Source organism: Clarias gariepinus, chromosome 9, assembly GCF_024256425.1.
Source record: "Clarias gariepinus isolate MV-2021 ecotype Netherlands chromosome 9, CGAR_prim_01v2, whole genome shotgun sequence".
Taxonomy (NCBI): Eukaryota; Metazoa; Chordata; class Actinopteri; order Siluriformes; family Clariidae; genus Clarias; species Clarias gariepinus.
Genome location: NC_071108.1, coordinates 6,185,315 through 6,201,136, shown reverse-complemented (window position 1 = coordinate 6,201,136; position 15,822 = coordinate 6,185,315). Strand labels below are relative to the sequence as shown.

The 15,822-nt window shown below is 37.9% G+C and overlaps 1 protein-coding gene across 3 annotated transcripts in view; it reads right to left on the bottom strand.

Moving 5' to 3' along the window:
- The window catches only part of gripap1 (GRIP1 associated protein 1), a 70,556-nt gene that overhangs the window by 37,120 nt on the left and 17,614 nt on the right, over positions 1 to 15,822 (bottom strand). For all 3 annotated transcript variants that reach the window (XM_053504249.1, XM_053504250.1, XM_053504251.1), the window contains 8 exons: positions 14,401 to 14,535; positions 13,929 to 14,024; positions 11,952 to 12,164; positions 11,394 to 11,507; positions 11,085 to 11,162; positions 6,863 to 6,958; positions 3,066 to 3,122; positions 2,301 to 2,400 (listed from right to left, as the gene is read on the bottom strand). In XM_053504249.1, coding sequence (XP_053360224.1) covers positions 2,301 to 2,400; positions 3,066 to 3,122; positions 6,863 to 6,958; positions 11,085 to 11,162; positions 11,394 to 11,507; positions 11,952 to 12,164; positions 13,929 to 14,024; positions 14,401 to 14,535 — 889 coding nt within the window. The remainder of the gene's footprint in view (positions 1 to 2,300; positions 2,401 to 3,065; positions 3,123 to 6,862; positions 6,959 to 11,084; positions 11,163 to 11,393; positions 11,508 to 11,951; positions 12,165 to 13,928; positions 14,025 to 14,400; positions 14,536 to 15,822) is intronic.

Genomic DNA, 15,822 nt, shown 5'->3' with positions numbered 1-15,822 from the left:
GTTCCCATGCAAGTTCTCATCATATTGCATATAGAAATGCTCTTATGTTCACTATTTAACATGGCTCTACTCTATTTCTAGTGTCAATTTATTTATTTTTTTACGATGCATTTTCAAATTTTCAGCAATTCTCTGCAGGAGACACGAGGCAAGTTTCCTCCGCTGTCTTATTTATGTGCACTGTTGCATCTTTACTTACCTGCATTAAATCTTTAATGCTGCATGCACAAGACATTTTCTAAAGCAGCTCACCGCATCCGCGGAGATATTGAACTATCAAACCGCACTCACCTTGCCCCATCCACATCAACCCCATTCTCCCCAACCCTACACAGACCTCATTCATTCCAAGACGGAAAAAAAAAAAGTTTTCATGTAATATTTTATGAAATAAAAATACAGAAGAGGGAGCAGGACCGGATAATTTGAAACGTGGTCATGCAGCGTTGATATTTTGCTTAATCTTGGCAGTAGAGACTTTAGGGCAGATTTTGTATCAATCGTAACATTTCTTACATTGTGCTTGCTTGTTCCAGTACAAAATATAATGTGAATTTTACCTTTCACCATGCCCGGTATTGTGGAATCAGCATTTCAGGGCCAGCAAAGTAAAGTCAAGTCAAGTCCACCTTTCCTAACTATAGTTTGGTGTTTAAAGTTATAGTCTTGGCATTATGTTGCATGGAGAAGTGTAGTTCGGGAAAAAATATAGAGAGAGCCTGGATAGCTTAGTCAATAAAGCATCAGAAATTTTAATCTGACGGTCCACAGGTCGACTTCCTGATCAGACGTTACCTTTTTACCGGCATTGACGGCTCGATCGGTTAAGGCTGTGAGTAACTGGGCTACTGAACCCTTGGCACTGGGCACTGTTGAACCCTTAAGCGAGGTCCTTAACCGTATCTGCTCCAGGGATATCACAGTATTCTGGCTGACCCTGTATCTCTGACCCCAGCTTCATAACTGAGATACGCGAAAAAATAATTTTACTGTGCTTTAAGGTACATGACAAATATTTAAATTTATAACACCTTCTGCCTCGAAGCTTCTTTTAATTAATTTTAAAAGCTCGCGTTATGTTTTTGTGCAATTATTTGTTTGGCGTGACACAGCGCGCTTCCGGATGCAAGCCACCACTAAACACTGACAAAGAAGCAGCGCTTATGTCACCCACAAAGCGGAAGGAGACGCAAACAGTTAGCTGTGTATTGATTTGAGGGAGCGTTCTGTTGCGGGCTGCAAAATAAAAAAGAGCAATAAAAATATCACCGAGCCAAAGAAAATAACTTTTAGTTCTGAAAGTTAAGTTGCCCAACTTAGTGTTTTCGTATAATTATTGTGATGTTTGCCTTAGTTTTTTTTTTAACTTAGTCATTTAAAATACCTTTTTTTTTGGCATCTGAGAAATGCTTACAATAAGAATGTATGGCACTTTAATGCATTTAATTCCTCTTAGTCGACTTTAGGCTATTCCTTGTATTGTGAATAATGACCATGTTTATTTTATTTTTTTTAATAAAAGTTGATTTTTCTAAAATGAAAAGCAATTAATCTTTTTTTTCCCCGTATATATATTCTACATTGCTTTTTAATTAAGCAAAAGTACATTACTCACAAAAAATACTCACTCGATTACTAAAATATTCGATAGCTATAGCCCTACATTAAATCGTTATCTTTATATACAGATTAGGGAAAAAAATACGTATTGACACATTGAGTCCAAAATACATTTTATTTTATTAACTAAATGTATGATAATGTAGAGGTAAAACTAATTAGCACTCACAGCGTGAGTGAAAAGGGATATTTATGAAACCGGAATACACAATCACAATACGAATCACAATACGAACCACCACCTAGGCATCTTGTTATAATAATATCAGGAGGTTCCCCGGTGATTTTTCTCCCTAGTTTTTAACCCCATGTTCTGGGAATCCAGCTGCAAAGTGTCCAGCTGGGCTTGGGTTCAGCAAGTAGACGCCGCTCTGAATAAACGAAGAAGCCTGCATATGCATTTTAGATGCAACAATTCTTTTGTACTGTACAAGAGGACTTGTGTTAGAGGCTTAACCTGAAAACTTGATCACTGTTGAGTAAAGAAAAGTAAACTAACCCCAATGTATTATGCGCACGTAAGCATATGAAAATCAATCTGCGGTTCGGAAAGAACTTGCCGGTGGAAACATACCTGCGGTGATGCGGAATTGATCCTGGTTTGAACTCATAGTACATAGGTTAAGTGGTACAAGGCACTAAAAGCGCAGCGTGGAGTGTTTACCCATCCCATAACGTACCTGTCCGGGTCTTGGAGTTGGTCAGGATTTCCTGCAGCCTCTCCTGTAACTTGTCAGCTCTTTTGCGCTCCAGATGGAGCTGTCGCTTCAAATCTTTCAGCTGGATAAAAAGGTTTTTAAAAAAAAAAAAAGAGAGAGAGATAGAAATAAACCCTTATTATTTAAATGAAAATTCACATTTGCATTAATCCATTTAGTGGGCAATCGTACGAAGGAATGCTTACAAAATGCTAAAGCAGCAGAAGGTAGAGAGCTAAATCTGTCCTAAATCCTTCAATGAGCCGTAACTTGAACGCAAAAAGCTTAAACAGACTTCCCTTTAGGTATATTCCTTAACAAAAGGTCTAATACACGTATCCGTTTTAAAGCCCTCGTGCATAACGTGCTGCGGCTCCAAGATGCATATCTAAACATGCACGATTTTCACAACTTATGAAATTACATTTTTTAATAAAAAAAACTATGATGGTAGATTTCTCCCAAACCATAAAAACATGATGTCTCTGGACAGCGTGGTAATGAGTACCAACTGTATCCCATTAGTTAGAGCCCCAGTCTGATGTTTAGAGCAGCAGAAACGCAAACTGGCCATCACCTGTGTTTTAATTCACTTTCTGGGAATCCAGAGAGATGGAAAGACCTGACTCATCGCTTATTCTTCTGTCTCCGGCATGAGAGAGTAAAAGTGAGTGTTTATGTTCGTGAGAGAGATAAAGAGCGAGAGATAAAGAGAGAGAGAGAGAGAGAGAGAGAGAGAACACTTACTGCTGAACTGCCTTTCTTCTCCAGAATCCGCTGTTCATCTACAGTGTCTCTAATCTCCTACAAAAAAAAAACAAAAAAACAAAAAAAACACACACACACACACACAAAGACCACACAGACATACAGAAGAAAGTTAAGTTTAAATTGACCACGTAATGGCTAAACTGAAATCAGGTTTTGCTGCTATGAAAACGTTATATCCCCAAAGAGATATTGGCAACAGATGCAAGTGATGCTCAAACGCACGTAAAAACACACACACGCAAACTTCTAGTTTGGATGAGTTCAGTATGAACACGTCTTCATACTGTAGCAGGCTTCGTGAACAGATGCACACCCTAGAGCAGTGGTTCAACAATCACCTAGCTGATTGATTTAATTAGGAGTGCCAAGAGCAGAGAAAACACTAAAACATGTCCTCACTGACCTGCTGTAGACCGAAAGGTAATAATTTAGCTCTATTTTTGAAATATTTTAGTATTATTATGATGGTAAAAACAAGATGCTGTAACTGTCGAGCCAGGCTACTCGCTCACTCATCGTCTATACCGCTTAATCCTGTTTACAGGGTCACAAAGCATATCCCAGAAGACAGGGCACGAGGCGGGGTACACCCTGGACAGGGTGCCAATCCATCGCAGGGGGTTACGCGCGCACACACACATACACACTACGGGCAATTTGGTAACACCTATTAACCTAATCTGCATGTCTTTGGACTAGGGCTGCAACAACTAATCGATAAAATCGATAATTATCGATAATGAAATTCGTTGTCAACGAATGCCGTTATCGATTAGTTGGGCTGCGCACGTTACTGAGAAGCGCGACCCCAAGATGTACAAATACACACAGCCGTTTGCGCGATGGAGGTTACAGAAGCGCCGGCAGGAAAAAGCGCGCGCCCCGAGTCCTCCAGGGTCCGGGAGTGATTTACATTAAACGCCTCTAAGAAGACGGTAACCTGCACGCTATGCAAGACCGAGCTGTCACGGCATGTCATGCACTAACACTTAAAGAGAAAACGTGTTGGTGTTACGGATAGCGAAACGTCAGCAGGGTCAGTAAAAACTGTATGTCTATGGTGTAAAAGTTGTATAGTTGAAGTGCTTTTAGTTTAAACTGTTTGCTAACTTCGGGACAGTCGCGCACTAGATCTGTTCACGTGCTACTCGCGAGCATCACATTGCGCAATCACCTCATGAGCAATAGTGATTAGTTACATGGCGCTATTTTAGATCAGCTTAATTTACACGGTGTGAATAACAGTAGAATATTACATTTAGTGATTGTTGTGATTTTCAGCGAATGCAAATAACAGTACATTTGTGACTATTAGCTTTTTGCATTTATACAGTTTTTTTTATAGTCCACTACAAAGTTAACTTGTAATTTACTGTGGTTTTACTTATGCATACATCATTTTATTATACAAAATTACATTATTTTAGCTGTTTATATCTTAACAACTGAATATATCAGTGTATTTTTTACCTATATATATATATATATATATATATATATATATACTGTATATATTATATACTACATTTCATTTCAAGGTACATTTCAAGGTTTAAAATGTCCAAATTAAACATTATTAACTCTATATGTGCCTTTTGCATTTTTTAAAGTTTATTTTTATACATAAATAATACCCTGATTTATGTTTTTTTTTAAATAGTTATAAGCGAAATATCTAATGAAAGAAGCGGTTAGGTTTTATCCGATTAATCGATTAATCGAAAATATAATCGCCCAACTAATCGATTATCAAAATAATCGTTAGTTGCAGCCCTACTTTGGACTATGGGAGAAAACTGAAGTACACGGAGGAAACCCACCAAGCACGGGAAAACAATCTACATACACAGAGGCGGGAATCGAACCTGGACCCTGGAGGTGCAAGGCGACAGTGCTATACACTAAGCCACCGTGCCTGCCCTGTATAAATAACAAAAAATAACATACAAGAAATCCATGATATAAAGTTAAATTAACCATAGACATGACAAAGAAGGAAAAAAAAAAAAATAGAGTACAGACTATTGATGAAATGATCATCATATTCATATTCAGTTGATTTCCTGCACATTTTAAGCAATTGATTAAGAAAAGGGCAATTGAATTTTAATCATTAAAAATCCTAAAACAACGCTGCACTGCACATTTTTTTTCCCCCCAAAAGTCAGGCTCTGTCGTGCTTTCGGTTTGTTTCTTCCGCACCGTCTGTCTATACACAGTAAAACTACCATGTTGATTGGTATGTGCGCTCACCTCATGGTAAAGAAACAAAAAAAAAAAGATTTTTACTGTTACAGTGAAAAAAGCTAGATTACTGGTACAGTGAAACCTTGGACTGCGAGTAACGGAGTTTGCAAGTGTTCCGCGAGACGAGCAAGGATTTTTAATGAATTTTAACTTGGAAAACGAACAAGTCTTGGTTTACGTAAATCATGAGTATCATGTATCACGCATGCGCTTCTTGTTTTGACGACACGTGATCACAACTGAGCCAATGGTTTTTCTCTCTCTTGCACTGCGGAATTGTGGGTAATCGTCTCCCCTGCTGGGTCTTAGTGCACGTCTCGTACTGGTATGATCAACATCCGTGCACGTGTGTACTGTTTACTATAACACTGTGACTACATGTGTGTGTGTATAAAACATTTTTCATTTTGTGTCTGTATTGCGTGTGTACAGCATGTGTGTAAAGCGCAAAAAAAAAAAAAAAAAGAGAGGTTAATGATCCATTTTCTCTCTGTATCAGCCTGCTCCGTGTGTCCGTAACACACACACACACACACACACCTCTCCTACTTTCGCCTTTACAGACACACTCTTTCTCTCTGCTGCTACACACGCAATTCTTTAAAGGTAAAGCGCAGGTTAATTTGTTTTATTTTTACTTTACAGGTTGCAGTGCCGGTCCCAAGCCCGGATAAAATAGGAAGGTTGCATCAGGAAGGGCATCCGGCGTAAAACCTGTGCCACGCTGTAGTGCGTACTGGCTATTCCGCTGTGGCGACCCCTTGTCAGGAGCAGCCGAAAGACCAACAACAACAACAACAGTAGTGATTCCATTCTGTCGCTCAATCGAGTGTCATTAAAGAGATTTCTTGTTTATTATTATTTTTTTTTTAAATATGCTTGTAATTTAAGCTTCCACTGTATATAAATTATTCTTATTTATCAGAAAAGCATCAGGGTCTGGATAGAACTGTCATAAGGTCCCGATTCTGACTGCAGTGCCTGCTGTAGCTTCATCTGGGTTTAAATGATATAATTGTTATTATTGTTATATTAGACAGCGGTGTCACTCAGGAGCTAAAAGGTAACTGTAAGTAACATCAAGAATAAAATACGTCAGAATGTGCTGTTATAGTTAATCAATCAATAATAATATTGTGTGATTAAGCATGTTAATGTTAACATCCCAAAGCTAATTACTTTCTTATAACAAGATAAAATAATCCTAAAATGTTTCGTTCTTTTTATATATCGGCCAATAATTACAGTGGAACTCATTTGCAGTTATGTTTAACAGCGTGGAATCAAATGTAACTGCGTCTACAAAGCAAGTCTGTTCCTATCATCACTTTATTACAGCAGCTATAAACAACGCCAACTAGACTTTTTTTCTTCTCTAAACTCCAAAAAGATTATCTCACAATAATCCTTAGCACATAAACTTTTCTAAACCTGTTTATGTGAAGAGTCCTCCAAGCCTCCAAGTCCTTATGTAAGTAATTTCCATGGTATAAAAAAACTATTATTAATATTTTCTTTGCACGTACCTGTTTGAGTTTAGCGATGGTGCTGTTGAGCTCCTCTCTCTCCTTGTCCATGGTGGTGATCTGCTGTTTCACGCCTTCGATCTCTCCTGATTTCTCCTACACACGCATCCATAGAAACAAAATTACCACTCCGGCGCACCGAAACTGAACAAACACTCCTGCCATATTCAATTCAAACACTACTGAGATGTGTAAGCTGGTTACTGCATGTCTTGTCTGTAATGACAAAACAAATTGTCTCTCAGTTAGGAGATACACACAATTTTCCACTTGTCCCAAATGTAGCAAAATCAGCCAGGACATGGTGCGATGTCTAATGTTTTGTTCTTTTATTTTTCAGTATTGACAAATGCGACATCACAACACATCAGGTTATCCAGTCTCATCTGAAAAATTTTCTGCACATACAGTACTGTGTGCAAAAGTCTTACGAGCAAATAACTGCTGTAGAGCAAGAACAGGTTTCTACGTTAAAAATAATTTATGAAAATTATATATTTTATATTATATATTATATATTATATAGGGGTGCTACAGATATTCTCCTACGATTTGTTTTTTATAAAATACTACTGTTTGGAAATCAGAAATGTGTTGTGGATTGGGACGACCCGAGGACGGCAATTTCACAAGTTCCCTAAAAGGGAAATAACTCCATAGTAGGGCTGGGCGATATGGCTGAAAACTGTATCACAATATCAGTGTTTCATATCGGTCAATATCGATAATTATTGATTTTTTATGACCCATTTAAAATAAGGACCAGAAGAAAAATATATTTTTTTTAAACTTAACCTTCCTCTGATCATAGTCCCCTCAGTTATTAAGACAGAAATGTCAATAACCATGGAAAACTCAAATAATTAAAATGTAAACATACACTTTGTGCCGCAAGAAACTACAAAATAAAGCGGAGAAGCTAACACTGCGTTCTAGCAACACACACTCAATCAGGAATTGGACCCAAAATCACATAAGATCCGGCGAAGCGTCGAAAACAGCATGGGCAGACTCAATGAATCACGACCGTACTACTTCAGGGTCCTAGTGATGTGTAGTGACCAACATGACATGACAGCAACTAAACTAGCTTCGCAACCTGTGTTTTCTTCCGACAAAGAATAAAAATTATCAAACTTTTTATCTTTTTTTTATTTATTGATATCGATCACGTGTCTATCGCGATACATATCGTTATCGTTATATCGCCCAGCCCTACTCCATAGATGTGATAACCTGGTCATTCAATACATTAAGGTCATCAGCTGACTTCATTTTATTGCCACATAACATTGCTGAGCCTGGATCTGAGCAACTGAAAAAACCACAGATCATAATCGAAGGATTGTACAGGGGACACTACACATCAATTAACCCGCTTCCCTTCTTACCCTGACGCACCCATCGCTCTGGATCAATCTGAACTCAAAAGACCACATGACATTTTTCCATTGCTCCAAAATCCCATCTTTATGCTCCCTAGCAAACTGAAGCCTCTTCTCTAATTAGTTCCACTAAAATATGGTTTTCTTATGGCCACACAGCTGTTTAGTCCCAATCCTTAAGTTCTTCTCACATTGTGAGTGTCTGTGTGTAGGTGGGGAAACTTTCACTATTAAACATAAGCTCTTTAGATGATGCAACTTTATATCAAGCATTTAAAAAAATCTCAGATAACATTTTTTTTCTATGAAGTTGACGGGTTTAGCACTAGCCTTCCAGGTTATAAATATGCATGGGGCAGTTTTTAACCCAGTTCTAGTTATTTCTGCTCATCTCCTTAGTTGTTTTCTTTGCTTTGAGAGCCAGTGATTTAACCCTTCTGAAATGATGACTTTTAATTATTTATTTATTTCCACGCGGTGTCGAGTGAAACTATATCTAGGTATTCGTTAATGCCATGTTGAACTGTTGCTTTGGAGATTTCAGGGTCGGCTTCAAAACATGACCACTTTCATTACTATGGTTTTATTAAGGACATAAATAAAAATAAATCATATGACAGAATTTAGAGACTTCCTAGTTCTTAAGATGCATGTGTACGGACAGTCTGGTGACTCTGTGACAAGTGACACTGTTCATTCAGTGTCAGGAACCGAGAGCGCAGGTTATGGATGTCCGCTTATACCTCAGTGACCATGTGGACGCTCTGTCTAGAGCATCATTTGAGAAAATGTTCAGGCTGATGCTGTATGAGCGTGCCACTGTACGCTGACACTGCTGCAGGCTTTGAGCTAGCTGAGTGGGATCAGATGCTGACACGCAGCCCACGGCAACGAATGATGGTCACGACCGAATTCACTATGCCACGGTGCAAGGTGTTTCTTTGTTTTGTTTTGTATTTAGTTTTTACAACAGCACGGATAACTAAAGGAGGAGGCAGAAGTGAGAAAAAAGTTCACACATCCATATAATTTAACTATGAACTATGAAAGTAATAAGAGAGTGATAAAATTCCATTAAAGCATAAAGAGCATGCTTTTAAACTTGGTTCATCTAGTCTCTCTTTGCTACTATTTTTTCACCGTCCTAAATCCTCCTCTCTGTCACGACCGGTACAGGTGGTTCCGTTCCAGGAGCATGTTCTTAAGTCCGATTTGTTCTTAGGTCCGACAAAGTGAGTCTTGTACGCCTTTGACAGAGATATACAATGTAAATCATAACCAATCCACTTGACTAAATTTGGCTCTTTTCCAACACTGCCAACATGTGGGCAAAAACCACAACCATAGGAAATGAATCTCACAGTGAAATGTTGTCTCTGCACTTTTAAATCGCGAGGGGAATCCCAGATGCCATATTCTTCCATGTTTTCTTTCCATTTTGAGCCGTTTTACATTGTATCGGACTGTGAACTCTGTTTTGTTAAGGATCGTCCGAAATTATTATTTACCATTGGGACAGATTTACAAGACCGCAATTTTTTTATCATCGTGCTCCAGGACTGATTCAGTGAAACCAGTGAGACCGATTCATTTCGTCCGCACCCCCATACTCACAACAATAAGATATATCGAACTTTACACACTTTATACTGTATAATCACTTACACACTGAAAATATTGTACGGAATTGTAAATATTGGTATCTGGTTCACTTCAGTCCCTGACTTACGAGCGAGTTCCGTTCTGGGAGCACGCTTGTAAGTCTGATTTGTTCTCAAGTCTGATAAAGTAAGTCTTATACACCTTTGACATACAATGTAAAGCATACCAATCCACTAAATCTGTCCCCTTTTCCACACTGCCATCATGTGGCCAAAAACTACATTCGCACCCAAGGAAATTAATCTCTCGCAAATTTAAGTATTGTCCCTGCGCCTTTCAACTGCGTGGGAAATCCTAAGGCTATTTTGTCTCAGCTGTTTTCCACTGTATTGGCCTGTGAACTCTGTTTTGTTGAGGAATTTTTCGAAATTGGGATTATTCACCATCAGGACAACTTTACAGGACAGCCATTTTCTATAATCTTGCTTCCGGACTGATTCATTAAAACTGGTGAGACTGAATCATTTTTCGGCACCCACACACACACATACCGGACTTTAGACATCTTATATATTGACTTATTATAATTAATAATATTGTATATAATTGTAAATTTTGGAATCTGGTTCACTGCATTATTTATTTTTGTGCAGTACACATGATTGAACTGGAAGTAGAACTGCAGTCCGTTCGTACATGTATAAGACGGCAGCCATCCTAAATAACTTCTTAAACAAGATGATTACATTTTGCGCCTCACCCCATATAAGGAAAATCCTTCCTCAGCGTGTCACTCACCTCCACCCAGTCCTGCTATTCTTTGACGCTTTTGGGTTTGACGCTGAATTGGGTCGTTCAGTAGGAGTTTAAAGTAGGAACAAATGTATTATTCAAAGACTGTTTTAGCTAGAGCATGTAAGTTACTATTGGTGGTAAGATATGTGACCTTCAAAGACTGTACCTACTGTAAAAAGATGAATACAAGATACCAAACATGTGCTTTCAGGGAAGATGTACCAAAAAGGCAAAAGCAGGTTACGTAAGCTCTGCATAACAACACTCTGGGGAGTTTGTGGGTTTTAAGGATACCTGATCTCCAAGCAGGCATATTCCTATAGAACTCTATTTACAAAATGTTACGTACTATAGGTCAAGGCTCTCCCACTTGTCAGCTTTAAGTTTAAAAGAGGTGTGAGCATGACACATGCACGTACCAACGCAAAGACACACTTTACCTCAAGCTGGAGGGCTTGTTCGCTCTTCAGTCTCTCAATCTCTGCTGTGTGTTCTAGCCTGTTCTTCTCTATGATCTCCTGTTCACACAAACATACAACCCAAAAAATATATTTTTTAATACAACTAAATAAGAACAAATCTATAGCAAAAAAACAAAAAGTTTTCTTTTGAAGTAATGAAAAAAAAAACAACAACACTGACATCATGTGGTCAGGCTGATTATGATGTATTCTTAGAAAGCACAAAGTGAAAAAAGGCAAAGCGGTGATGATCTGTGCAGAATGTGAAAACGTGCACAACTACAGTACCTCTGCCTCTTTGAGCCTGCGCTCAAACCATCCCTTGGTTCCCTCCATGGACTGCACCTGCGCCTGCAGCTCTTCTACACTCTGCTGCAGACCCTCCAGCTCTTTATTGCGAGCCTACAACATACAGCAAGGTTTCAAACAAACAAACACACATACATTTATATTCTTCTTCTTTAAAAGCATGCATTTGTTGAGCTACAGGATGCAAGAGCTTCAACTTTTCTCCATCCTCACACTAACCTCTTTGAAATGATACAGGGCCTTAAGATGGCTACAACATGAATAAAGAGTTAAACTTCATGTACATAATTACGAGGATCATTTTTACATAGTCTGACTTTAAAGCAGAAAGAAAATAGTGTTTAACATATGAAATGAAATAATCTTAAGCCGTACAACAGTACAGTATATACAAGCATCTCTACTATTAACAGTTCACAGAGCTTCATAACACTGCAGGTATTTATAGCACACTGGGACAATAACAGTTTTCACGGTCAGGGCTACAACCGGAGGACCTTCTATTTATAACAATTTCTTCCCAAATCCGTCTCTGACCTTCTCGTCTCGTAGCTGGGCGCGGATCTCCTCCTCTGTACGGCTCTTTTCTTCGTGGAGGCCACGCAGCTCTTTCTCGTAGCGTGCCCGGATGCTCAGCACCTCTTTCTCGTGTTGAAGACGCACGTCGCTCAGCTCCTCTTTGTGCCTCGACTTCTCCTGCGCCGTCTCGATGGCCAGCTCATCCAGCATGCCTTTGCGCTTGTCTGCTGTCTGCAACACAAGTCGGGGGACACACGAACACGGTGAAGATATGCCAATAAAACGCCAATAACGATACAACCTACTGGCTCCTGTGCGGCCAATTAGCGACCTTTATTAAACTCATCGATATCACGTTTAATTAACCGAGGAAGCCGATGCGTTTAAACGTGATTTGGAAACGATTGATTGTCCATCTCTGTTCTGTATCATGTTCTTTTGCGTAAGGGGAAAAAAAAGAAAAAAATCCATCAGCTTGCGAACTTTCCGCACTGTGAAATTATTTTTAATGTTTAAAAAGCTCCAGGGTAAGGAATTTAAGAAAGAAAAAAAATAAGGGACACATTAGCGCTAATTACTGACATGGATCACCTTCGACAGCCCTAGTGCAGCCACAGAAGACAAATTTTCACCTCCAAAAAACAGACCATGAGATTAGATCAACTTAAACGATGAAGCTGACCAATTGCATCAAAAGGCAGTATGCAGCTGAGCAGGACTGAGCAGGTGTCCCTATTAAAGTGGAAAGTGAGTGTATTTGTTATCGCAAAGACTTTTTATAAGCTTGAAACCTGTTTTTAATACAAAAGCATGTACTGAAATTCACATCATGTACAAATTTTGTGCTGAATCAAAACGCATGCCAGTTAACAAGCAGTTTTTAAAAATGTGCTGTTGTTTTTTTATTGTTTGAGTGGAAATGAAACTTTTTTTAAAATAACACTCCTTCCTCAAGGAGCTGCTTGTGCAGATGTCGAGAATGTACCAAAAGTTTCACTGCAAAATTTCCTTCCATAAATTCCATTAAAATTTTCTTTCAGTATCAATGATTATGTAAAATCAGGCTAGCAAGCAACTGTTAACCAACGTTAGACTACTACGTTACCATTACCAGATAACTTTTCACCTGATACTTTTGTTACACAGATAAAAGAGTAACCTAGTAACTGATAAGTTTCTGTTCTGCTAAAAAAAAATTTATAAACCCTATGTTGTGATGAATTTCATAAATCATTAAAAAAAAAAAAACAAGCGTGTGAAAATGCGTGAAGAAGGGAATAAGAATAATAATTTGCAGATGTATAATTTGTTATCATAACATGATTACCTCAGACGGCGTACAAATAAGTGCTTACTCCTGTATTTGGTAGCGGTTGTTAGCATTACATTACAAATAAGTTGCAAATGAGGCGGAGCTAAGGAATATGCTGTGCTTTACGCTTTATAAAATAATAATAATAATAATAATAATAATAATAATAATAATACTGGCATTTCATAAGATTTTCTAATTAACAGCTAACTATCAGATCCTGGTTTGAAAAGCAACTGGCGTAAAAACGAGATGAAGGTTTTTTTAAAGATGAAATAACATTATCAAGATGTAAGTGCTTCCATGAGTGGTTTTGAAAGTGTGAGTCGTGACCATGACGCATAGACATCGTGACGTCAGGAGCGAAAGGTCTATTGAGATAATCCACATTTTTGGGTTGCCAAATCTAGTGAAAAAGCTTATTTATTTATTATTTTTCTTCAAATGTGTCTGGATAAACAGGAAGGTATTTCTGTGTTTAAACCTAGCACAAGACGAACCATTACTAAGCCAATGGCTGCAAGGGAGCTGAGCTTTATAAATAAATAACCTCTGATGCTGAAGTATGTAAATAAAGTGCAATACTTACACGTTTATTTTTAGAAGTGTAAAAACCAACAGCGTCTTTTGAGTTTAAAAGGTGTTTAAAAGGAGTTTAAAAGAGTCAATAAAGTGAGCCAAACCTTTCGGGCTTCTTCCAGATCTTGCTGTAGCTTATCCTTCTCCAGACCCAGTTCAGAGATCTGCTCCAGTAGTCGATTACTGGCTCGGTTAGACTCCTGCAAACACACAACCATGAAACGTGTGCACGCATAAAGTTCATTTACGTGTACAGACACTTAAAACCAAATTCACAACCGGCAACTCGGCCAAGATATTCGTTAAATCCGTGAACAGGGATTGTTTTTGCCTCCTTTAAACTGAAGCCATGTCACAAGCACTCTGGTGTCTTTATAACGTGTTTGAGAAACACCACCAACCTCCCTGCACTTGGCCAGTTAAGTAGACAGAAATGAGCTATCCCTGGCTAATTGTATACAAAAAAAAAAAAGCCAGATCTGGTCCCAGAGCACTCCACTCAGGTTGTATTGTGCTTAGACTGCAGAACCCATCAGTGTGCGGTGGTTTGTAAATGTGGTTGGTTTTTATAAAGACCTGTAGCTGAAAGCTGAGGTCATCTTTCTGTGCCAGTAAGCTCTCCTGCTCACTGCGTCTCTGCTGCAGCTCCGCATTCAGCGCCATGCTCTGCTCCCTGAGTAGGTTCATCTCCTGAGTCTTCACCGTCTGGATCTGGGACGTGCAAAAAAAAAAAAAAAGTGCATCAACATCAGGGCAAAAATTATCAGTTTTTTTCACTTATTGCATTTAGATTACTTTTGACTTCTCAGCATTGGGAAATGGAGCATGGGAAGAAAAAAAAACGAGTTTTACTTAAAATGAAAATGTGAACATGTATAAAAATAGGAATTGAGAATGGAAAACAGAGCATGACAAGATTTAGATTGAGTAGCAGATTAAAAAGGGGGGAAAATATCTCCTTGTTTAGTTGGATACTCAGCCTGCGCAAATGATCCATATGTTAAACATATTGAAATGTTATATTACTTTTATACCGCAGAAATATATCATTTTAAACATGATCACAGGTAATAAACAAATAATATGAAGATTGATTTTTTTTTTTTTGGGGGGGGATATTAAGAGATAAATAATTTTTAAAAAGCAAATGCTAAGTTGAAAGAAAAACAATATTTTCTTGGTTCAATATTATAATATTATATAATATGCAGTATATTTATAATTATCAAATTTTCTAGTTTTAGTGGCTGTTTTGGGGAATTGGATGGCAAAAACTCGTTCTCATGTCTGAGTCACAAAATTACCTTATAATGTGCACTCTAATATAATTATAATATTTCTAATAGTAAAATTTGTCAAATTTTCTATTATAATTTTTGGGTGTGTTAGGGTTTTAAAATTATTTAAATCTGAACATAACATCAGGTCGGGATTAATCTCTATATTTACAAATGAAAATATTTTTACGTAGAGACGCAGCTTGTCTTGTTAGAGAAAAAGGTTTTGAAGGTTTTAACGTGTTGTGGAAATCAAACAGAATCAAGTCACAAGTACGTTGAACCTGGTTTCGGCTGTCTGGGTCTCATAAGGTCAGACACACTGTAATATAATGACAACACTGTATATTTGCCTATAGATTTTCACAAGACACTATCTACAGGAAGTAGCCAACATTCCAGAACTATACACTAAATAAAGACTGCAATATATGTAAAAAAATCTATTTTAACTTTATGTTGAAATATAATCCACTGGACATTGACGATGATTTGTAAAAATTTTGAATCATTTCAGTACATACTATATCAGTATTAGTCAAGTCAGTCACTGCACATTTTTTAACTTGTACAAACAAAATACAATTTTTGTCCAACCAGTTAACAGGAAATTTCTGATATTCTTATTACTCTTACTATAATTACTTTACTATTTAAACTATTACTGACTGCATACCAAAAAAAATCATCTAATTTAGCTGTTTTTCCACCCGGAAGATGA